The 23,497-nt window shown below is 47.9% G+C and overlaps 1 protein-coding gene across 1 annotated transcript in view; it reads right to left on the bottom strand.

The window, feature by feature from the left end:
- The window catches only part of BARD1 (BRCA1 associated RING domain 1), a 141,784-nt gene extending 122,146 nt beyond the window's left edge, over positions 1 to 19,638 (bottom strand). Inside the window, exons 1-3 of the mRNA XM_082260583.1 lie at positions 19,476 to 19,638; positions 12,705 to 12,761; positions 11,370 to 11,518 (exon numbers count right to left, since the gene is read on the bottom strand). Of these exons, the coding sequence (XP_082116709.1) occupies positions 11,370 to 11,518; positions 12,705 to 12,761; positions 19,476 to 19,609 (340 nt within the window). The 5' untranslated portion in view covers positions 19,610 to 19,638. The remainder of the gene's footprint in view (positions 1 to 11,369; positions 11,519 to 12,704; positions 12,762 to 19,475) is intronic.
- Positions 19,639 to 23,497: the final 3,859 nt, after the last annotated feature.

Genomic DNA, 23,497 nt, shown 5'->3' on the forward strand with positions numbered 1-23,497 from the left:
CCGTTCTAATAGGAGCGACACAAGTCGCTCCGACTTAGAAAAAGGGTCCTGTACTACTTCGGGGCGACCTCGGAGCGACTTGCATAGACATTAATTTTATGAAGTCTGTGCAAGTCATGCCGAATCGCGCTGCATGCGACTTCACAGGTCGCCCCCTAAGTCGGAGCGACGTAGTGTGAACCGAGCCTAAAGTTATTGATTGCATACTTGGTCATACCTTATGTGAATCAACATAAAGCAAAGTAATATCAAGGTTTTAGGTGACACACCCAGTCTGCAAACCTAAATTCCACTGCACTAATGATGTGCCTGATCAACTTCTGAGATCTGGTGGTTCAGGCTCAGTTCTGCCTTTTTTTTTTTTAACTCTATTCACTCTTTCACACTGTGTTTGTGAAAGCACTCAGGTTTTTTTAACACGTGAGATTGGGGGGCAGTAAAACCCCAGGATTGAGCCTCACTGACAATCAACACAGGGCTCTGCACAAAGGGAATGATCTCTCTGTGTTATTGTCCCTGCAAAGCAGGGAGAAGAAACAAAGATCTTTAGTAAAAAGCAGCACACAATTCACAAAAAACACTTGTTGTTAGGCACATATTTAACCCGTTAATTACCCGAGATGTTAACCCCTTTCCAGCCAGTGTCATTAGTACAGTGATAATGTATTGTATAATGTGAGTGGCAGTCGGTGTCAGATTGCTCGCCACGCTATCACAGTCTCAGTTACTGATCGCCATTAGCAGTTTAAAAAAATAAAAATTGCATACACAGTATATTTAACATAGTTTGTAGACAATAAATGGATTTTTGTAAAATCTTACCGTAAAATCCTTTTCTCTTAGCTCATTGACAGACGTAGTCCTCGGTGATACACCACCTTCGGGTTATGTTGCCTCCACAGGAGCAGGACTAGACAGGAAATTAAAAAGCTCTGGCCACACCCCAGGGGCAGTCCCAGAGGGTATATCCTCTCTCTCTCTGCCTCAGCAAATCAGTTATGTGAAAAAGCAGTCTTTAGAGATTTTAACCCAACTCAAAAAAACAGAGGGGCGGGGACTACGTCTGTCAATGAGCTAAGAGAAAAGGATTTTACGGTAAGATTTTACAAAAATCCATTTTTCTCTAGCGCTCATTGACAGACGTAGTCCTCGGTGATACACCACCTTCGGGACGTCCCAGAGCAGTATCACAACTGAGGGGTGGGAAAATGGAAATCAAATCCCAATCTAGAAGGCCCAACCGGTGCCAACTAGAAGTTTACAATGCTCATCCTTAATGATGAGACTCAACAAAAAAAGAGAAAACAATTTTTTTTTTTTTTTTTTTTCAAACAGAAAAAAACCCTCGAGGTAGACCACCGGTCTCCTCAAATTGCGGCCTGCAAAACCTTGCGGCCAAATGAGGCATCCGCCGATGCCGTCACATCAATTTTATAGAATTTTGTAAAGGTATGTACTGACGACCAGGTGGCCGCCTTACATACCTGGACCAATGACGCCTGATGGCGAAAGGCCCAGGAAGTACTGAGCGCTCGAGTGGAGTGCGCCCTAACAGGGAACGGAGGACTCTGACCCTTAATAGAATAAGCCTGTACCACCGTTTGTCTAATCCATATGGCAATGGTCGCGGCAGATGCAGGCAAACCCTTTCTGGGGCCATCCGTGATCACAAAAAGTGAATCCGTCTTACGGAATGATTCCGTAGCTTTCAGGTATACCCTGATTGCCCGAACCACATCTAAGGAATGCAACGCATGTTCCCGATGATGCTTGGGCTGAGGACACAAGGAAGGTAGTACAATATCTTCATTCAGATGAAAATCTGAAACCACCTTAGGAAGAAAAGATGGCTTAGGATGAAGTACTACCTTATCCCTATGAATCACTAGGTATGGGGACTGGCATGATAATGCAGCCAGTTCTGACACCCTGCGAGCAGAAGTAATAGCCACCAAGAAGGCCACTTTCTGGGATAAAGTAAGCAAGGGAATCTCCCTGATGTTTTCAAAAGGAGGTTTCTGTAGAACCGACAAAACCAAATTAAGATCCCAAGGCGGTAAGGGCGCGCGGACTGGAGGAGCCAGGTGCCGCACCCCCTGGATGAAATTCCGCACCAAGGATTTGGTAGCTAAAGGCTTCTGAAAGAAGATTGCTAATGCTGAAACTTGACCCTTGATGGTGCTCAAGGCTAGCTTCTGCTCAACCCCTTTGGCTGGGTTGGTCCTTTGCTTGTCCGACCAGCCCCTCTTGAACCCTCCTGGAGGAGTCTTGCCTTTCCCGCTAGTACCAGCCGGGCGCCCTTTATGGGCGGTAAAGAAAGGTCCTCGCTTGTTGCGAGGTCCCTTAGCTTTAGCAGCCTGTGGCAAAAAAGTGCTCTTGCCCCCAGTGGCATCCTTAATGATTTCATCTAGGTTGGCCCCAAATAGACGATTCCCCTGAAAGGGGAGATTTGTCAAGGTCTTCTTGGAACCTAGGTCAGCTGACCAGCATTTTAACCACAGCACACGTCTGAGGATCACCGCTGTCTTAGATGCATGCCCTAATAAGGGAGTAGTGTCCAAGGCTGCGTCACAGATAAACTGTAGCCCTTGTATAATCTGTTCCATCAAATCAGATGTCTCCTGGGGAATATCTTTTCCCCTAAGATCTTGGCGTACCATTTTCGCCCATTCCGTAAGTGTCTGGGAAACTAGACCAATAACAATTACTGGTCTAAAAGCTGACCCTATCAGAGAGAAGATGGTGCGGGACTCTGCTTCCATCTTTCGATCCACCGGATCCTTAAAGGACGAAGTGTCCTCCACTGGAATAACCGTGGCTTTATTCAGCCTGGAAATAGGCGGATCCACGACTGGTGGTACCGTCCATTTCTTAATGATGGATTCCTCAAACGGATAGCGTCTAGCAATACGCTTGGAAATAGTAAAGGTACGTTTAGAATGCTCCCATTCTCCTTTAATCTGATTACCGAAACATTTAGGTACAGGAAAAGCCTTCATCGTCTTGATGGGCTTATTAGTACCAAAAGGAATCTCTGTTTCAGTTGCCTCTGCCGGTAAAGCCTCAAGTTTTAAGGTTTCCTGCACTGCCACAACTAGTGCGTCCACCAATGCTTCTTCCTGAATAATAGCAGGAGAAGAAGCGTCCTCCTCACTGTCTGGGGGGGCTTTACCTGGGATAACAGCCCTTGCAGAGGAACCTGCAACTGCCGTGACCACCTCTGAATCTGAGTCAGAGGTGTCAGATGGTATAGGGGTAGGCGGGGGTCGCTTCCTTGACCCCCGTCCCTGACAGGCCGCCTCCACCCGAGCCACCATAGACTCCAAAATTGCTGTAAATGACTCTATACTCTGTGCACCGGCGGGTCCCGTGGCCCCCTCGAGGGAAACAGGTGGGGGAATATGTGTGGCAGGGTCCATGATAACTCCAGTTACTTCCTGGATAATATAATTCAAAAATAAAACTTTTCTTTTTTTTTTTTTTTTTCGACCCCCAGCGCCACAAAAGCCCCTTAGTGTTACCTGCTAGGGATCCCTATCGATCGAGAGAGAGAGAGAGATAGACCCCCAGGCTCACCACTTGATGCTCAGAGTTTAACTGCAACAGGTTACAGCGCTGTCTTAACAAACAGGAAGTCTTTTGGCTGGCTGCCCAGGAAGAAAGGAGGCGGCTCCGCCCCTCTGTACGCCTTCCGGCGCCTCCCCCAAGCTCCACGAGGTGTTTGGATCACCTCAAACATGGCCGCCCCCATGCTGGAGACACGAGGCTACGCCAAAATGGCGGCTCGTGCGATCCAGCAAAAAAAATGGCGGCGGCCCGTACTGAATAGCGGTGTGCTGCAGGGCACACAACACTCTCACTGCATGGGGATATGGCGTGGTTGGCGGTACCGGCCCTGGCGGACCGCATGGCCGTTCGGGAGGCCTGCTGATAGCTGGAGATCTGATTAGGAAGGCAGTCTACATGTCCGTGGCTTCTGACTGGTAGGTAGCTTATTCTTAACCCATAAGATTCCCAGAATGCCACAGATTACATCTTTAAAACATGTATACAATTAGATTGTTGGCTCCCAAACCAAGCCTCCTGGCTTTTTGCACACATATACCCTCTGGGACTGCCCCTGGGGTGTGGCCAGAGCTTTTTAATTTCCTGTCTAGTCCTGCTCCTGTGGAGGCAACATAACCCGAAGGTGGTGTATCACCGAGGACTACGTCTGTCAATGAGCGCTAGAGAAATAACTTTTACGCGAACTAATAATATACAGTTGTGCTCATAAGTTTACATACCCTGGCAGAATTTATGATTTCCTGGCCATTTTTCAGAGAATATAAATAACACAAACTTTTCTTTCACACATGGTTAGTGTTTGGCTGAAGCCATTTATTATCAAATGAACTGTTCTTACTTTTTTTAAATTAGAATGACAACAGAAACTACCCTGATCAAAAGTTTACATACCCCAGTTATTATCGTGTATTGCCCCCTTTAACATTAATGACAGCTTGAATTCTTTTGTGGTATTTGTGGATGAGGCTCTTTATCTTCTCAGATGGTAAAGCTGCCCATCCTTCCTGGCAAAAAGCCTCCAGTTCCTGTAAATTCTTGGGCTGTCTCGCATGAACTGCACGTTTGAGATCTCCCCAGAGCGGCTCAATGATATTGAGGTCAGGAGACTGAGATTTCCACTCTAGAACCTTCACTTTATTCTGCTGTAGCCAATGACAGGTCGACTTGGCCTTGTGTTTAGGATCATTGTCATGTTGGAATGTCCAAGTACGTCCCATGCACAGCTTCCGGACTGATGAATGCAAATTTTCCTCCAGTATTTTTTTTTACAATTTACTGCATTCATCTGACCAAATTTCCTGTGCCTTTGTAGCTCACACATCCTCAAAACATCAGCGATCCACCTCCGTGTTTCACAGTAGGAATGGTATACCTTTTATCATAGGCCTGGTTGACTCCTCTCCAAATGTAGCGTGTATGGTTGTGGCCATAAAATAAATTTTGGTCTCATCACTCCAAATGACTTTGTGCCAGAAGGTTTGAGGCTTGTCTCTCTGTGCTGTTTGGCATATTGTAAGCGGGGCATTTGCGTAGTAATGGCTTTCTTCTGGCGACTCGACCATGCAGCCCATCTTTCTTCAAGTGCCTCCTTATTGTGCATATTGAAACAGCCACACCACATGTTTCATTTTCAACTTCTTGATTAGAGTTCGAACACTGCTGATTGGCATTTCCAATTCCTTGGTTATCTTTTTATATCCTTTTCTGTTTTATACAGTTCAACTACCTTTTCCTGCAGATCCTTTGACAATTATTTTGCTTTCCCCATGAATCCAGAAACGTCAGTGCAGCACTGGATGAAAGATGCAAGGGTCTGTCAGGAGTCCAGAAACTCATTGACCTTTTATACACACACACACTATTAACAAGCAAACAGATCACGGGTGAGAATGGTTACCTTGATTAGCCATTCAAACCCCTTTGTGTCAACTTGTGTGCATGTCATCAGGCCAAAATTACCAGGGTATGTAAACTTTTGATCAGGGTCATTTGGGTAGTTTCTGTTGTCCGTATGATTTAAAAAGAGTAAACAGTTGATTGATAATAAATGGCTTCAGCCAAACACTAAACCATGAGTGAAAGAAAAGTTTTTGTAATATTTAGGTTCTCGGCCAAGAAATCAAATTCTGCCAGAGTATGCAAACTTAGGAGCACAACTGTACACTTATTGGGATTTTTGCCAAAGAAATTTAGCTTTTTTCATTTATACAATAAAAATCCAAGTGGTAATCAAATACCCCCTAAGTCCCAGTTTACACTACCGCGACTTGTCAGGCGACTGGTCAGCCTGACAAGTCACGGTCCATTCTGTGCTAGGGGAACCGTTCTAATAGGAGCGACTCAAGTCGCTCCAACTTAGAAAATAGTTCCTGTACTACTTCGGGGCGACATCAGAGTGACTTGCATTGACTTCCATTATGTAAAGTCTGTCCGCGGTGCACACAACTTCACAGGTCGCCCCCGAAGTCGGATCGCCATAGTGTGAACCGACACTTAAGAAAGCTCTATTTGTGTTAAAAAAAATTGATATAAAATTTTTTCGGGTACAGCCAAAAAAAAAAACATGCAATAACCAGTTAAAGTAGCGCAGTGCTACTTGTCACAATTGGTGGAGGCAATGCAGTGGCCATGAACGCACACTAATCATTGAAGTATAGTTTTCTTTTACCTACAGCTGTTCTGTCTACAAACACACCAGGTGCGAAGTTTTAGTAATTTTATGTGAAATTTTTACTTTTAACCACTTGCTGACCATATAACTTAGATATATGGCGGCAAAGTGGCATGGCTGCGCTGGATCACGTTCCTTGCACATTACCTGGTAAGCGGTGAGAGGGGGGGGGGCAGAGACAATCAGACTCCCGTCGGTCACCCTATATAATGGGGGTTTTTCTGTCGTCCAACAGGGAAGAATTCAGACAAGGCTGACAACACTACTGGGGATTCCAGTACAGGAAGTTAGGAGCTTACTGGATTTCTAGCAGGATCAAAATATTTTTATAACTGCCATTTTTAGAGCCAAAACAATGGCAAATGTGCATGTACATTGATGTTCTGTAACCTCTTGCTGCCCACATAATGCATATATATGCAGTGGAAAAGAGGGTGGGCTTCAACACCCACACACCTCCCATAGGTGTTCATAGGCTACTGGGGTTTCTGTGCTGAAAGCACTCCCAGTACAGTGACCGAGCTGTCAAAAACCACTCCTGAGCGCTAGTTATTAATTGTGATAGCCAATCACAACGTAGCATACAAGTATTGGCACACACCGTATTCAACTCTGGTGTGAAGTATGAAGTAAATAAAAGACATGGTTCAACTCAAATCCCCGCCCATTTGTGAGCTAATGACAGTGGTCACATGACTGGGCAGACCTTAGTCCTTCTCTCCTTTGCTCAGATGTAACAGCCCAGCTAAAGAAACACTGACGGGGCAGGTAGATGTTGAATAATTGAAAATGCGTAATTTTTTTTTCTCTCTTCAGTGAATAAAGTAAATCTGGTATCATGAGCTTCTCAATGTGAGTTTATTGCTTGACAGGAAGCACCTAAAAGCTTCACTGCCCTGGGGAGCCCTATCCCAACAACATTATACAGGTAAATGTCAACTTCCAAAATATGTTAATAAATTCTGATGAGACCCTTTACTCTGGGGTATCCCATATTTCAGAAAATGTATAAACTAGGCCAAAAGTCCACGAGGCTGTTTTTTGACCAAGTACAGAGTGCACTCTCTTTGCGCTCTTCCCTACTGCACAGTTCAGCAATATATCTAAGCAATGAAAGACAGAGAAAACAAAACACTTTTTGCAGTATCTGGGGAAGGAGGGGAGGGAGAGTCACATGCAACTGAAAGTCAAGTGCTACTGCTGTAGCTCGCCCTTGGATCAGGGGTCCCTGCGGCAAGGTACAAACTCTTTTATAGTGAAAGTAAGCCCAAAGTAGTATTTTCCAGCCTTTGCTTTTCTTTTTTCAAACTTAAAATAATTCTGAGACCACCTCAAATCTTTACACACTAATTACAGTGAATGTGAGACAGTATGGCAATCGCATAAAATAGCTGCATTAAGAAGCTGCTAAAATAATCACCTCATTAGATCTAAATTGGGTTGATTTACCACACAAATTACAGGTCTCTTCTGTTGGATGTTTCTCTATTTTGTCCTCTATCAGAATAATTTATTGAGATTATGTTTTCAATACAACACACACATTATATATTATATATATATATATATATATATATATATATATATATATATATATAATAATAATAATAATAATAATAATAATAATAATGTTTTTGCTAGCCCATCCCCCTAAAGCCACCTCCACCCAAGACACAAAGGACTCCAGGACCGCCGTCAGTGCATCGATGGATGGTTGGGACCTGGAGGGCCCCTGCAGCTTCAGAGAGGGGATCAGGTGGGGAGATGTGCTCAAAAGACTCCATGTCCCAGGGGGACTCTACAAAAAGTGTAACACACTGCAAAAGGGACAACCCCCACTGTGCTGGTAGCATCATTTTCCAGCCTTTGCTTTTCTTTTTTCAAACTTAAAATAATTCTGAGACCACCTCAAATCTTTACACACTAATTACAGTGAATGTGAGACAGTATGGCAATCGCATAAAATAGCTGCATTAAGAAGCTGCTAAAATAATCACCTCATTAGATCTAAATTGGGTTGATTTACCACACAAATTACAGGTCTCTTCTGTTGGATGTTTCTCTATTTTGTCCTCTATCAGAATAATTTATTGAGATTATGTTTTCAATACAACACACACATTATATATTATATTATATATATATATATATATATATATATATAATAATAATAATAATAATAATAATAATGTTTTTGCTAGCCCATCCCCCTAAAGCCACCTCCACCCAAGACACAAAGGACTCCAGGACCGCCGTCAGTGCATCGATGGATGGTTGGGACCTGGAGGGCCCCTGCAGCTTCAGAGAGGGGATCAGGTGGGGAGATGTGCTCAAAAGACTCCATGTCCCAGGGGGACTCTACAAAAAGTGTAACACACTGCAAAAGGGACAACCCCCACTGTGCTGGTAGCATCACCTGGTCGCCAGGCACAAAGCACCAAGCAATCCACAGCAGAGAGAGAAAGGACCCCACCAGACTCACCACCCAGCACAAACAGGCACCTGCAGCCACCAGGATAATCTGCACTCCACGCGCGCAGGAAGTGAAAAGATCCAGGAATCAGCACCAGGGGATGAGGAGGGGCTTCCACTGCCAAAATCGCCGCCCAGAGGGCTCCACTGTCATGGCTGTTGCTATTTTTAATGGCAAACCACCACAAAATGGCAGCTTTGAGCGCACAGGCTACAAGGAAATGGCGGTTCCACGAGGCTCCCAGGGATGCAGGCGGGATCCCTAGGCCTCAAAGACAGGCCCAGGCAGGAGCCCCCACCAAGTACAACTCCCCCCCCCCCCTCGATCATCCGGTCACAGGCGGCACACCCCCGTGCCCCATCTCCAGCATAACGCCCTGCCCCCACCACCCAAAGTGAGCCAGACCACCCACATAGCCCCAGCATAAGCGGAGGGGGATTGGGGGTAGGATGGGGGACAGATGAAGGGGGTTGCCTAACGGGAAGGAGGGGAACCCGGGGGACTTCCTGTCAAAAGGAGAGGCCCACATCCACCCTAAAACCCTCCAGGGGGGAGACAGCTACTTACTATACCAGAAACCAGGCAGGCACCGCTCCAGACAGAACCTCCTCTCCATTGAAATGTGGGGGGCTGTCGGCCAGGAGGAACGCTGCAACTTGGACCAAGACCCAGTTGTATGCGACCTCGAGAGGCGTTTAACTGGCAGGCAAGCCCCTGCACAGAGCTGAGGTTTGCGCATGCTGGCCAGACTGGGGTGACCACTGGATCTAGATAATCCAGACCGTCGCCCAGTCTGGCAGTTGACTGTAGATCTAGCAGGAAAAAAACAGGAGAAAAAGAAAAAAAATTGCCAGGACCAGAGATCCCAGCAAGGAACTTGGTCCTTACTCCTGACTAGGCATAAAAAAACTATACCTATAGCCGAGAAAGAGAGGACACCCCCTGGGACTGCCCATAGGCGTAGCCAGACTAATTTTCTGCCTAGTGTTCTACTCCTGTAGGGGGCAGTATAACCCAATAGTTAAGAAGATCAGGAGCTGTGTCTGTCAATGAACGAAAAAGAAAAGAAACCAGGGGGGAGGGGATGCTACAGTGAATACAAAAATCCAAGGTGAGAATGGTATACTGCAGCCTGCAGGACCGTAACATCTAAAACCAGCATTTGAAGATGCCAGAATATCAACCTTGTCAGACTTTGTGGGGCAAAAATCCGGGCTCTCCTGTACTGAAAGGGGTTTGGTTACCAGCAGGGCCTGCCAATAGGCATGTTTATGTTTTGTACCTAGGGCGCTATTCCTAAAGGCAGAAGTATAACCAAATCATGAAAAATAAAGAGCTGCATCTGTCAATGAACAAACGAGAAGATTCTGTTTTTAAAATAAAAAGGTGTACAAGCACAAAAGTTTGTATCACCCAAGCATGTGAGTTCATGCACTGTGCAGATAGTCTAAGTACCAGCACCGCTGCTGTTGCTGACCTTTTATAGAAAAGAAATGCTAGTTATCTGCTGGTCAAGCTGACCCAGAGGCTTTTATATTTGGTGAATAACTCCAAACAAGCAGGCAAATCAGGAGTTCTGACTTTGCTGCATGTTTGTGCTCAGTAATTCAGGCACAATAGCAGTTGGCGGCAGCAGCAGCTCCCAGATCTCTCTCTCTGCATGTTTCCTTTTAACCAGGAAAACAGCACTGACCAAGGCCTCTTATGAGCCGAGGAGAATGGCCCACATCTATGACGGGGCTCCTTGCACTTGGTAGCCTACGGAAAAAGAGTACTCTTCCCCCCTGAGAGTGCCTACAGCCGACAGTGGGTGTATACCCCCCTAGGGCTGCCCATAGGCATAGTCAAGCTTTTACCTGCCTAGTATCTTACTCTTTCAAAGGGCAGTATAACCCAATGGAGCTGTGTCCGTCAATGAACGAAATAGAAATTAATATTTGTGTCATTCTCAAAACTTTTGGCCACGGCTGTACACGCAACTGCTAATCAATCCTCTAGATGAAAGGGGAACTGATCCCTATCTGTCTGTTTTTAGAAGACCCATTTCCTTTTACACCCCCTGCTTCATAGCTGACAATGGAGGGTCCAATTTGGTCCGACTGAAAAACTGACAGGTAGACCAAATTGGACTACTAGTGTGAAAGGAGCCTTATTCAGGTGTAATGTATAACAAGCTCCAGACCTGCCCTCCACATCCCCGATCCGCTCCCTTCCTGGGAGAGGAAGTTGGGGATCTTCTTCCCGCACAGTGATCTGTGAATGGGAGTCAGTGTCTGGAACTAAGAGTCCAAGTCCAACCCCTGAAAAACAACCCTACACCCTAATCCCCCTCCACCAAATGTTTTGGATCACTGCACAAAGCAAGGTCCATAAAGACATCAATTCCTGACCTCACAAATGCGCTTCTGGAAGAATGGTCAAACATTTCCATAGACTCACTCCTAAAACCTTGTGGACAGCCTTCCCAGAAAAGGTAAAGCTGTTATAGCTGCAAAGGGTGGACCAACTCAATATTGAACCCTACGGACTAAGACTGGGATGCCATTAAAGTTCAAGTGGGTGTAAAGGCAGGTGTCCCAATACTTTTGACAATATAGTGTGTGTGTAAAATATATCAATGTTCGTAACTTTAAAAAAAACATTTAACACAAAACTCACCATCTTGTTTTCCTTTATCCAGTAGGCTGTTTAGCTTACTACATAGCTGAATAATATTATCGAGTTGCCTGTTGATCTGCACATCTTTTACCCAGGCTGGTGTGTGGCACAAGGGGCATTCATTTCCAACTTTGTTATCCACACAAGTCCTAAAAAAAAAAAAAAAAAAAAAAAAGGGTTGTTCATAGCTCAAAAATACCCAATCAAAACATTTAATATTTTGCACTCTGAAATATTGATGTTATACTGTAGCTAAATTGAACAAAGCATTGCTCTGTCACTTGTAAATAACCGGATTCAAATACATTTTACTCTATATTCAGGAGGTTGGCTTGTGTTACTTATACCAACATAGGAACTTCGAAAGTCCTGCTGTCAAGGGAAACTTGTCAAATATGGCATCTATGATTGCTGAATTGTTATTGAATGTGCAAGCTTTGGGGTTGGCAGCTTTGTCCTTGCTTCACTACTTGGTGATTCACAGAGCTGAAGTTGGAATTCCTGACCCATATAACTCCTGGTCAATGACTCATTAAAGAGAACCAGTCACAAATGGCCAACTTCAATATTTTGAATTACTATCCTTAAATGGGAAAGTATTGTAAATTTTCACTGGCACATACATTTTTGCAGTCTTGAACAAAAAATTATTAAAAAAAAAAAAAAAAAAATTGCATGGAACCTCATTAAACTAGTATGACCTACCCTAATTTAGAAAATGAGGGTTTAGGAGAGTTAGTCAGTGCACTTAAACTCTGCTGTCACTGCAACGTCAATCAGTGTTCAACCCAGGACTAAAATCCCTGACGTCACTGTAGACAAATTCGTTCAAGACACGGGATGCATTTCAAAGCCAGTTGGTTTCTTCATTGATCTCAAGGTAGTGACAGCGGCATCCTCCATCTTCAGCACACTTCACCCCTAGCCGGTGACCAAGACTGGTGGTTCTCTGGCTGCTCCCAAGTCACCTTAAGGCCCCTTTCACACATACACCATGATTTCCAACGAGCACCGGTCATATCTGTGCGCCTTGAAGTAGTTCCTGCACTACTTTGGTCCAACTTTTGATTTTTGAGGTCCATAGCCCTCAAGAATACACAGGCATTGCTTCAAGTCCAGTCAAAATTGTGTCAAAATATTGCGCGACTTTTAGGTTGCACTAGTGTGAAAGGGGCCTTATGATATGTTCTACATGTGAATGCATTTCTAGTTTTCAATAAATTGTATTTTATGTTACACTATGGGGTTTTGCTATTGTTTTTTTTTTTCTCAGGGCTAGAAATATTTACTTTTAATTACCTATTATAGGTCAGATGATAACAAAAACTTACTTACCTACAAAACACATGTTCACATCCTCCCAAGCATACAGGCTGCTTCAACATCAACAAGCTGTAGGAAAAAACAAAAAAAATAGTACATAAAAAAAGACCACAGATGCGGTATTCCACAGCTATGCATAGCAAAATAAAATCAAAAGTCATATTGCAAAATAAAGATCTAATATGGCTGCATCTATAATCCCTCTCTTTAGCTATGCTAGTATAGCCGATTTACACCTTTTCTCTCATCTCTTCAAAGCAAGCACAAGTTTGCCAAAATGCTAAGCTTCTTGACAGCCCACTTGACAAGACACATTGGATACTCTAAGCTTTCCGCCATCAATTTTTATTTGTCCTTACTGTGCTTAGAGTGAACCAAGAAACTGGCATCTAGTTGTTGCTCTAGTTATTAGCAGGCATACAAGGACAACAACGCTAGCAATATTTTTGACGGTAGCATGATCTATAGGTAAAGCTTAAAGCATTCCTCTAGACCAGGGCTAAATAAATGTGCTTGAAATCTAGGAGCCAGCTAAAAGTTAGGAGCCATTTTTGTTTTTGCGCATGCCGAATGGCTGGCTTCTGTCGGACCGGCTGCCGTACACACAGCCCAATGGCGGACAGTTTTTAATGAACCGGCCAATGTTGCCCAGCATTTGACCCGTGTGTACTTTGTTTACTTCTTCTGAGAGATATTAAAGGAACACACCAACCACCATGACTAGTGAAAAATGGTGAACAAAATAAACAACTAGCCGCGCACATAATAGATTGATAAATCGAGCACAGTGATATGTGTATAACTAATCAAATGCCATAAAATAGTGCATAAAAAAGTCAAATTCCACCGTGAAAGACCTAATGAAAAGAACAAATTAATACAAAAACAGTCTATAAAGAATAGCGATAAATGATGATCCGGTCACTTCATTTCGCCATGTTGGTGTCACCGGTAACGAGGATTGTGAGAGGACCTGTCTCCAGAATTTTTGCTCGGTCGATGTTTACAGCAAAAAAATACGACCCTTCAAAACCAAAACTTGTTTAATGTCAGCCTAGCGTTTGGAACTTCATTCGCTCTTTGGGCTCTGCTATTCAAGCAGCACAGTGAAGATGTTGCAGAATATAAAAGAAGAAATGGGTTGGAATGAACTAATGATACCATGATGTATTATAGGATGAATAGAGCTCCTTGCTTTGATGGATTTGTATGCTGTGCAGCCCATTTTGTTGTTGTACTCTTCAATAAATATTAAAATATCAAATGATGATCCGGTGAGATTCCAGTGACTCTTGAAATGAAGAACCACCCAAAAGGTCCTCCACCTCTGTGCTCCACACCCCTCAGCCAAGCCACTCACCTCCACTTATTGACTAATGCGCTTGGATGTTCCAACTCTGCACTCAGGACGTAGCTGATATAAGGTCCCTGGTGACTAGTTAGCCTTCCTTCCACTCATAGCATGTAAAAAACAAAAGAGCCCCACTAGTGCAATAACGTATGAGACCTTTAATCTAATTAATCATCCAAGAAATGCACATACATGACACAATCCTTTTTAAAAACACATAAATCAATAGATGTAATAAAAGCGGGGATTGGGGTGCGCACTCTCGTCCCGATGCCGCGGCACAATAGTAATGAGAAGCTAGAACCCAGGAGACACCTCCGCTCACCCGACCGATCCTCCGGTACGGGACTTGGCCACACGACGTTGGAACATCCAAGCGCATTAGCCCGGTCCATGAGAGTGTAGGGCAATAAGTGGAGGTGAGTGGCTTTTGCTAGAAAATTACTTAGAACCCCCAAACATATATATTAGGGATGCACCGAAATTTCGGCCACCGAAATTATCGGCCGAAAATGAGCCTATCCCATTTCGGCCGATAATGGGTTAACAATGCCGAAACTAATGGCCACCGTGAGGAAGGAGGAGGGCGCAGCGCAGGTTTTAAAAGTGCCGCCTCTGGCCGGCAGCCCGCCTCTCAATGACGTCCCTACTACTACGATGTGTGTATGAATGAACTGACCTGACACCGGGTGGGGGGGAGTGGACGCTAATAGCTGTAACTATGTGAGCCTTCACTTCCCTGTCAGGCATGTATCTCCGCTGACAGGGAGGTGAAGCGCTCACATAGTTATTAGCGGCCGCTCCCCCGCCCAATGTCAGGTCAGTTCATTCATGTACAGTCCCGCTGACAGTGAAGTGAAGGCTCACATAGTTATATCTATTAGCGGCCGCTCGCCTGCCCTCCCGCCCGGTGTGTCACTTCATTCATACACACATCGTAGTAGTGACATCACCAGGGGCGGGCCGCCGGCCAGAGGCGCTTCTTTTGAATGAAGGACACCGGAGGAGCACTCGGCAGAGTGACAGTAAGGAGATTGAATCGTTGGGATGGGGAGGGACGCTGAGGCAGCGGGGGGGGGGGGGACGCTGAGGCGAGCTTACCATTGGTATTAGTATTATGCAGCATGAGGGGGTTAATGTATTGTCACTGCTGGTCACTGATGCATGATGCATTAGTGACCGACCAGTGGCAGTTAATTAACCCCTTTGTGCTGCATTAGTGCAACCAGTGTTAATTAACACTGATACTGGTTGCACTACTGCAGCACAAAGGGGTTAATTAACTGCCACTGGTCGGTCACTAATAGATGAGTGACCAGCAGTGACAATACATTAACCCCCTCATGCTGCATAATACAAATACCATTGGTAATTAAATTAACCTCTTGCCAACCCATCACAGTACATATACTGTGACAGGGTGGCAACGACAGGTGTACGTTGCTACCTGTTTTTGGTGTATGCCCCTCTTCTATCTATTTTAAAATTTTTGGGGGGAAAAAGTCATTTTCGGTTTCGGTTTTCGTCCAAAGGGCATCCTGCATTTTTGGTTTCGGCCCAGAATTTTCATTTTGGTGCATCCCTAATCTATGTTTTTTTTTTTCCCAGAGACCTTAGAGAATAAAATGGCAATCGTTGCAATCTTTTATGTCACACTGTATTTGCACAGAAGTCTTTCGAAGTTTTTTGGGAAAAAATACACTTTAATTAATTTAAAAATAACTAAACAGTAAAGTTAGCCCAATATTTTTTTTATAATGTAAAAGATGATGTTATGCCGAGAATCGTGACTGAAAGTGCACTGCTTCTTTTCAGGAGAAATTCAAGGAAAAAAAAAAAAGGCAAATCTTTTAACCACTTAAGCCCCGGAAAATTTTACCCCCTTCCTGACCAGGGGGTATTTTGCGATTCGGCACTGCGTGACTTTAACGGACAATTGTGCGATCGAGCGACGCTGTACCTAAACAAATTTGACGTCCTTTTTTTCCCCACAAACAGAGCTTTCTTTTGGTGGTATTTGATCACCTGTGCGATTTTTTGATCATGCGCTATAAACAAAAAAATAGCGTCAATTTTGCAAAAATCTTGGTGTGTTTGTGGTCCTATAGACCCCAGATCCCTCCATAAAAAGTACCTGTCACATGCCTATTGCTGTCACAAAGCATGTTTACATTCCTTGTGACAGCAATAAAATTGGTCAAAAATAAATAAAATTAGAAGCAATAGTGCTAAAAAAAAAATGTAAGTGTCCCGACCCCCTGTGCTTGTAGGCAAAGGTACAGGTGTGTGTTGGTCCCGCGCATGCAAAAATCGATAGTCCCACACATGTGAGAGGTATTACCGTGAAGTCATCATGATATTTTACATTTTACAAAAATGAATAATGTTTTGCGCTTGTTTGCATTAATATTCAAAAAAAGTGTATTTTTTCTCAAAGTTGCGTTTAAAAAAAAGCTGCGCAAATACTGTGTGACCTGAAAAATTACAAACCCACCAATTTATTCTTTAGGACATTTGCGTTAAAATATATATGATTTTTGGGGTTCTAGGTAATTTTCTAGCAAAAAAAATAAAAAATCTGATTGCTACATGTAAACAAAAAGTAGCAGAAGAAGCCCTTCAACTCCCCCCCCCCATGCTGTGTGTTATATAGTCCTGACCCCCCCCCCCCCCATATTGTGTGTTATATAGTCCTGACCCCCCATGTGTGTTATATAGTCCTGACCCCCCCCCCCCATGTTGTGTGTTATATAGTCCTGACCCCCCATGTGTGTTATATAGTCCTGACCCCCCCCCATGTTGTGTGTTATATAGTCCTGACCCCCCATGTTGTGTGTTATATAGTCCTGACCCCCCCCCCCCATATTGTGTGTTATATAGTCCTGACCCCCCATGTGTGTTATATAGTCCTGACCCCCCCCCCATGTTGTGTGTTATATAGTCCTGACCCCCCATGTTGTGTGTTATATAGTCCTGCCCCCCCCCCCCCCATATTGTGTGTTATATAGTCCTGACCCCCCATGTGTGTTATATAGTCCTGACCCCCCCCCCCCCCATGTTGTGTGTTATATAGTCCTGACCCCCCATGTTGTGTGTTATATAGTCCTGACCCCCCCCATATTGTGTGTTATATAGTCCTGACCCCCCCATGTTGTGTGTTATATAGTCCTGACCCCCCCCCCCATATTGTGTGTTATATAGTCCTGACCCCCCCCCATGTTGTGTGTTATATAGTCCTGACCCCCCCCCCATGTTGTGTGTTATATAGTCCTGACCCCCCCCCATGTTGTGTGTTATATAGTCCTGACCCCCCCCCCCATGTTGTGTGTTATATAGTCCTGACCCCCCCCCCCCATGTTGTGTGTTATATAGTCCTGACCCCCCCCCATGTTGTGTGTTATATAGTCCTGACCCCCCCCCCATGTTGTGTGTTATATAGTCCTGACCCCCCCCCATGTTGTGTGTTATATAGTCCTGACCCCCCCCCATGTTGTGTGTTATATAGTCCTGACCCCCCCCATGTTGTGTGTTATATAGTCCTGACCCCCCCATGTTGTGTGTTATATAGTCCTGACCCCCCCCCCCCATGTTGTGTGTTATATAGTCCTGACCCCCCCATGTTGTGTGTTATATAGTCCTGACCCCCCCATGTTGTGTGTTATATAGTCCTGACCCCCCATGTTGTGTGTTATATAGTCCTGACCCCCCATGTTGTGTGTTATATAGTCCTGACCCCCCCCCCCATGTTGTGTGTTATATAGTCCTGACCCCCCATGTTGTGTGTTATATAGTCCTGACCCCCCCATGTTGTGTGTTATATAGTCCTGACCCCCCCATGTTGTGTGTTATATAGTCCTGACCCCCCCATGTTGTGTGTTATATAGTCCTGACCCCCCCCCCATGTTGTGTGTTATATAGTCCTGACCCCCCCCCCCCATGTTGTGTGTTATATAGTCCTGACCCCCCCCCACCCCATGTTGTGTGTTATATAGTCCTGACCCCCCCCCTATGTTGTGTGTTATATAGTCCTGACCCCCCCCATGTTGTGTGTTATATAGTCCTGACCCCCCCATGTTGTGTGTTATATAGTCCTGACCCCCCATGTTGTGTGTTATATAGTCCTGACCCCCCCATGTTGTGTGTTATATAGTCCTGACCCCCCCCCCCCATGTTGTGTGTTATATAGTCCTGACCCCCCCATGTTGTGTGTTATATAGTCCTGACCCCCCCCCCCCATGTTGTGTGTTATATAGTCCTGACCCCCCCCCCATGTTGTGTGTTATATAGTCCTGACCCCCCCCCATGTTGTGTGTTATATAGTCCTGACCCCCCCCCCCATGTTGTGTGTTATATAGTCCTGACCCCCCCCCCCATGTTGTGTGTTATATAGTCCTGACCCCCCCATGTTGTGTGTTATATAGTCCTGACCCCCCCATGTTGTGTGTTATATAGTCCTGACCCCCCATGTTGTGTGTTATATAGTCCTGACCCCCCCCCCCATGTTGTGTGTTATATAGTCCTGACCCCCCATGTTGTGTGTTATATAGTCCTGACCCCCCCATGTTGTGTGTTATATAGTCCTGACCCCCCCATGTTGTGTGTTATATAGTCCTGACCCCCCCATGTTGTGTGTTATATAGTCCTGACCCCCCCCCCCATGTTGTGTGTTATATAGTCCTGACCCCCCCCCCCCATGTTGTGTGTTATATAGTCCTGACCCCCCCCCACCCCATGTTGTGTGTTATATAGTCCTGACCCCCCCCCTATGTTGTGTGTTATATAGTCCTGACCCCCCCAATGTTGTGTGTTATATAGTCCTGACCCCCCCATGTTGTGTGTTATATAGTCCTGACCCCCCATGTTGTGTGTTATATAGTCCTGACCCCCCCATGTTGTGTGTTATATAGTCCTGACCCCCCCATGTTGTGTGTTATATAGTCCTGACCCCCCCCCCCCCATGTTGTGTGTTATATAGTCCTGACCCCCCCATGTTGTGTGTTATATAGTCCTGACCCCCCCCCCCCCATGTTGTGTGTTATATAGTCCTGACCCCCCCCCCCATGTTGTGTGTTATATAGTCCTGACCCCCCCCCCATGTTGTGTGTTATATAGTCCTGACCCCCCCCCCATGTTGTGTGTTATATAGTCCTGACCAGAGTGTTTACTTCCTGCTTGAAGTAGACGAATCGGTAAGCAGAGATGACAGGAGGTGATGGATGTAAGGCGCTCTTTCCTCCCTCCCCGGTGACCTCATAGAGGTGTATGGAAGAAGTGTCCGCTCTGAGGAGTCACGTGTACACTCTGACTGCAGTAACCAATCAGAATCCCCCCCAATGCACACACACACACACAGCACAGCGATGTGTATGTCCTCCCTATGACAATACACCGAGGAACAGATCACACACGGGACCTCCCCGGGAATCTCCTACCATACAGAGCAGTGCAGTCTCCCCTCCAGCTCCCGCAGTGCCGCTCGGGTCCGGCTCCATTCAGCCATGTGTTGCTCTGTGCCGGGCTCCCCGCTCTCCGGAGGACGGTTCCCGGATCGGACACGTAAAGCCATGGCGGGCGAGGCGCACAGCAACTCAGGTCCGGGCGGAGACTTCAAAAATGGCGGGAGATGGAGGAGAGGAGGGGCTTCTAGGAGGACATGGTGTGTGCAGGCTGTGGGGAGTCTGTGTATGGAAGGTGACAGAGCAGGGAGGATGTGCTCGCCCCATGGGAGACAGAGCTGGGTTTGATTTCCTCATCTACCTCAAACCTTTCTGTTGTCTGCCAGACTCAGACTCCTACAGGCTTCCCTATCCTGACCCGTCTCCTACAGGCTTCCCTACCCTGACCCGCCTCCTACAGGCTTCCCTACCCTGACCCGGCTTCTACAGCCTTCCCTATCCTGACCCGACTCCTTCAGGCTTCCCTACCCTGCCTCCACTCCTACAGGCTTCCCTACCCTGACCCGGCTTCTACAGCCTTCCCTATCCTGACCCGGCTTCTACAGCCTTCCCTATCCTGACCCGGCTTCTACAGCCTTCCCTATCCTGACCCGACTCCTTCAGGCTTCCCTACCCTGCCTCCACTCCTACAGGCTTCCCTTCCCTGACCCGACTCCTACAGGCTTCCCTTCCCTGACCCGACTCCTACAGGCTTCCCTTCCCTGACCCGACTCCTACAGGCTTCCCTTCCCTGACCCGGCTCCTACAGGCTTCCCTTCCCTGACCCGGCTCCTACAGGCTTCCCTACCCTGACCCGGCTTCTACAGCCTTCCCTATCCTGACCCAGCTTCTACAGCCTTCCCTATCCTGACCCGCCTCCTACAGGCTTCCCTACCCTGACCCGGCTTCTACAGCCTTCCCTATCCTGACCCGGCTTCTACAGCCTTCCCTATCCTGACCCGGCTTCTACAGCCTTCCCTATCCTTACCCGACTCCTTCAGGCTTCCCTACCCTGCCTCCACTCCTACAGGCTTCCCTTCCCTGACCCGACTCCTACAGGCTTCCCTTCCCTGACCCGACTCCTACAGGCTTCCCTTCCCTGACCCGACTCCTACAGGCTTCCCTTCCCTGACCCGACTCCTACAGGCTTCCCTTCCCTGACCCGACTCCTACAGGCTTCCCTTCCCTGACCCGGCTCCTACAGGCTTCCCTTCCCTGACCCGGCTCCTACAGGCTTCCCTACCCTGACCCAGCTTCTACAGCCTTCCCTATCCTGACCCGGCTTCTACAGCCTTCCCTATCCTGACCCGCCTCCTACAGGCTTCCCTTCCCTGACCCGGCTCCTACAGGCTTCCCTACCCTGACCCGGCTCCTACAGGCTTCCCTATCCTGACCCGGCTCCTACAGGCTTCCCTATCCTGACCTGCCTCCTACAGGCTTCCCTACCCTGACCCGGCTTCTACAGCCTTCCCTATCCTGACCCGGCTTCTACAGCCTTCCCTATCCTGACCCGACTCCTTCAGGCTTCCCTACCCTGCCTCCACTCCTACAGGCTTCCCTACCCTGACCCGGCTTCTACAGCCTTCCCTATCCTGACCCGGCTTCTACAGCCTTCCCTATCCTGACCCGGCTTCTACAGCCTTCCCTATCCTGACCCGACTCCTTCAGGCTTCCCTACCCTGCCTCCACTCCTACAGGCTTCCCTTCCCTGACCCGACTCCTACAGGCTTCCCTTCCCTGACCCGACTCCTACAGGCTTCCCTTCCCTGACCCGACTCCTACAGGCTTCCCTTCCCTGACCCGGCTCCTACAGGCTTCCCTTCCCTGACCCGGCTCCTACAGGCTTCCCTACCCTGACCCGGCTCCTACAGGCCTCCCTACCCTGACCCGCCTCCTACAGGCTTCCCTACCCTGCCTCCACTCCTACAGGCTTCCCTTCCCTGACCCGACTCCTACAGGCTTCCCTACCCTGACCCGACTCCTACAGGCTTCCCTACCCTGACCCGCCTCCTACAGGCTTCCCTACCCTGACCCGCCTCCTACAGGCTTCCCTACCCTGCCTCCACTCCTACAGGCTTCCCTTCCCTGACCCGACTCCTACAGGCTTCCCTACCCTGACCCAACTCCTACAGGCTTCCCTACCCTGACCCGACTCCTACAGGCTTCCCTACCCTGACCCGACTCCTACAGGCTTCCCTACCCTGACGTGACTCCTACAGGCTTCCCTACCCTGACCCGGCTCCTACAGGCTTCCCTACCCTGACCCGCCTCCTACAGGCTTCCCTACCCTGACCCGCCTCCTACAGGCTTCCCTTCCCTGACCCGACTCCTACAGGCTTCCCTACCCTGACCCGACTCCTACAAGCTTCCCTTCCCTGACCCGACTCCTACAGGCTTCCCTACCCTGACCCGGCTCCTACAGGCTTCCCTACCCTGACCCGACTCCTTCAGGCTTCCCTACCCTGACGCGACTCCTACAGGCTTCCCTACCCTGACGCGACTCCTACAGCCTTCCCTACCCTGATCCGGCTCCTACAGGCTTCCCTACCCTGACCCGGCTCCTACAGGCTTCCCTACCCTGATCCGGCTCCTACAGGCTTCCCTACCCTGATCCGGCTCCTACAGGCTTCCCTACCCTGACCCGGCTCCTACAGGCTTCCCTGACCCGACTACTACAGTCTGACCCGACTCCTGCAGGCTTCCCTACACTGACCCGCCTCCTACAGGCTTCCCTACCCTGACCCGACTCCTACAGCCTTCCCTACCCTGACCCGCCTCCTACAGGCTTCCCTACCCTGACCCGCCTCCTACAGGCTTCCCTACCCTGACGCGACTCCTACAGCCTTCCCTACCCTGACGCGACTCCTACAGCCTTCCCTACACTGACGCGACTCCTACAGCCTTCCCTACACTGACGCAACTCCTACAGCCTTCCCTACACTGACGCAACTCCTACAGGCTTCCCTACCCTGACCTGACTCCTACAGGCTTCCCTACCCTGATCGACTCCTACAGGCTTCCCTACCCTGACGTGACTCCTACAGGCTTCCCTACCCTGACCCGGCTCCTACAGGCTTCCCTACCCTGACCCGGCTCCTACAGGCTTCCCTACCCTGACCCGCCTCCTACAGGCTTCCCTTCCCTGACCCGCCTCCTACAGGCTTCCCTACCCTGACCCGACTCCTACAGGCTTCCCTACCCTGACCCGACTCCTACAGGCTTCCCTATCCTGACCCGGCTCCTACAGGCTTCCCTACCCTGACCCGACTCCTTCAGGCTTCCCTACCCTGACGCGACTCCTACAGGCTTCCCTACCCTGACGCGACTCCTACAGCCTTCCCTACCCTGATCCGGCTCCTACAGGCTTCCCTACCCTGATCCGGCTCCTACAGGCTTCCCTACCCTGACCCGGCTCCTACAGGCTTCCCTGACCCGACTACTACAGTCTGACCCGACTCCTGCAGGCTTCCCTACACTGACCCGCCTCCTACAGGCTTCCCTACCCTGACCCGACTCCTACAGCCTTCCCTACCCTGACCCGCCTCCTACAGGCTTCCCTACCCTGACCCGCCTCCTACAGGCTTCCCTACCCTGACGCGACTCCTACAGCCTTCCCTACCCTAACGCGACTCCTACAGCCTTCCCTACACTGACGCGACTCCTACAGCCTTCCCTACACTGACGCGACTCCTACAGCCTTCCCTACACTGACGCAACTCCTACAGGCTTCCCTACCCTGACCTGACTCCTACAGGCTTCCCTACCCTGACCTGACTCCTACAGGCTTCCCTACCCTGATCGACTCCTACAGGCTTCCCTACCCTGACCCGACTCCTAGAGGCTTCCCTACCCTGACCAGACTCCTAGAGGCTTCCCTACCCTGACCAGACTCCTAGAGGCTTCCCTACCCTGACCCGACTCCTAGAGGCTTCCCTACCCTGACCCGACTCCTAGAGGCTTCCCTACCCTGACTCGACTCCTACAGGCTTTCTTTCCCTGGCCGGACACCTGCAGGCTTG

Source organism: Pelophylax lessonae, assembly GCF_965119305.1.
Source record: "Pelophylax lessonae genome assembly, chromosome: 6".
Lineage (NCBI taxonomy): Eukaryota > Metazoa > Chordata > Amphibia > Anura > Ranidae > Pelophylax > Pelophylax lessonae.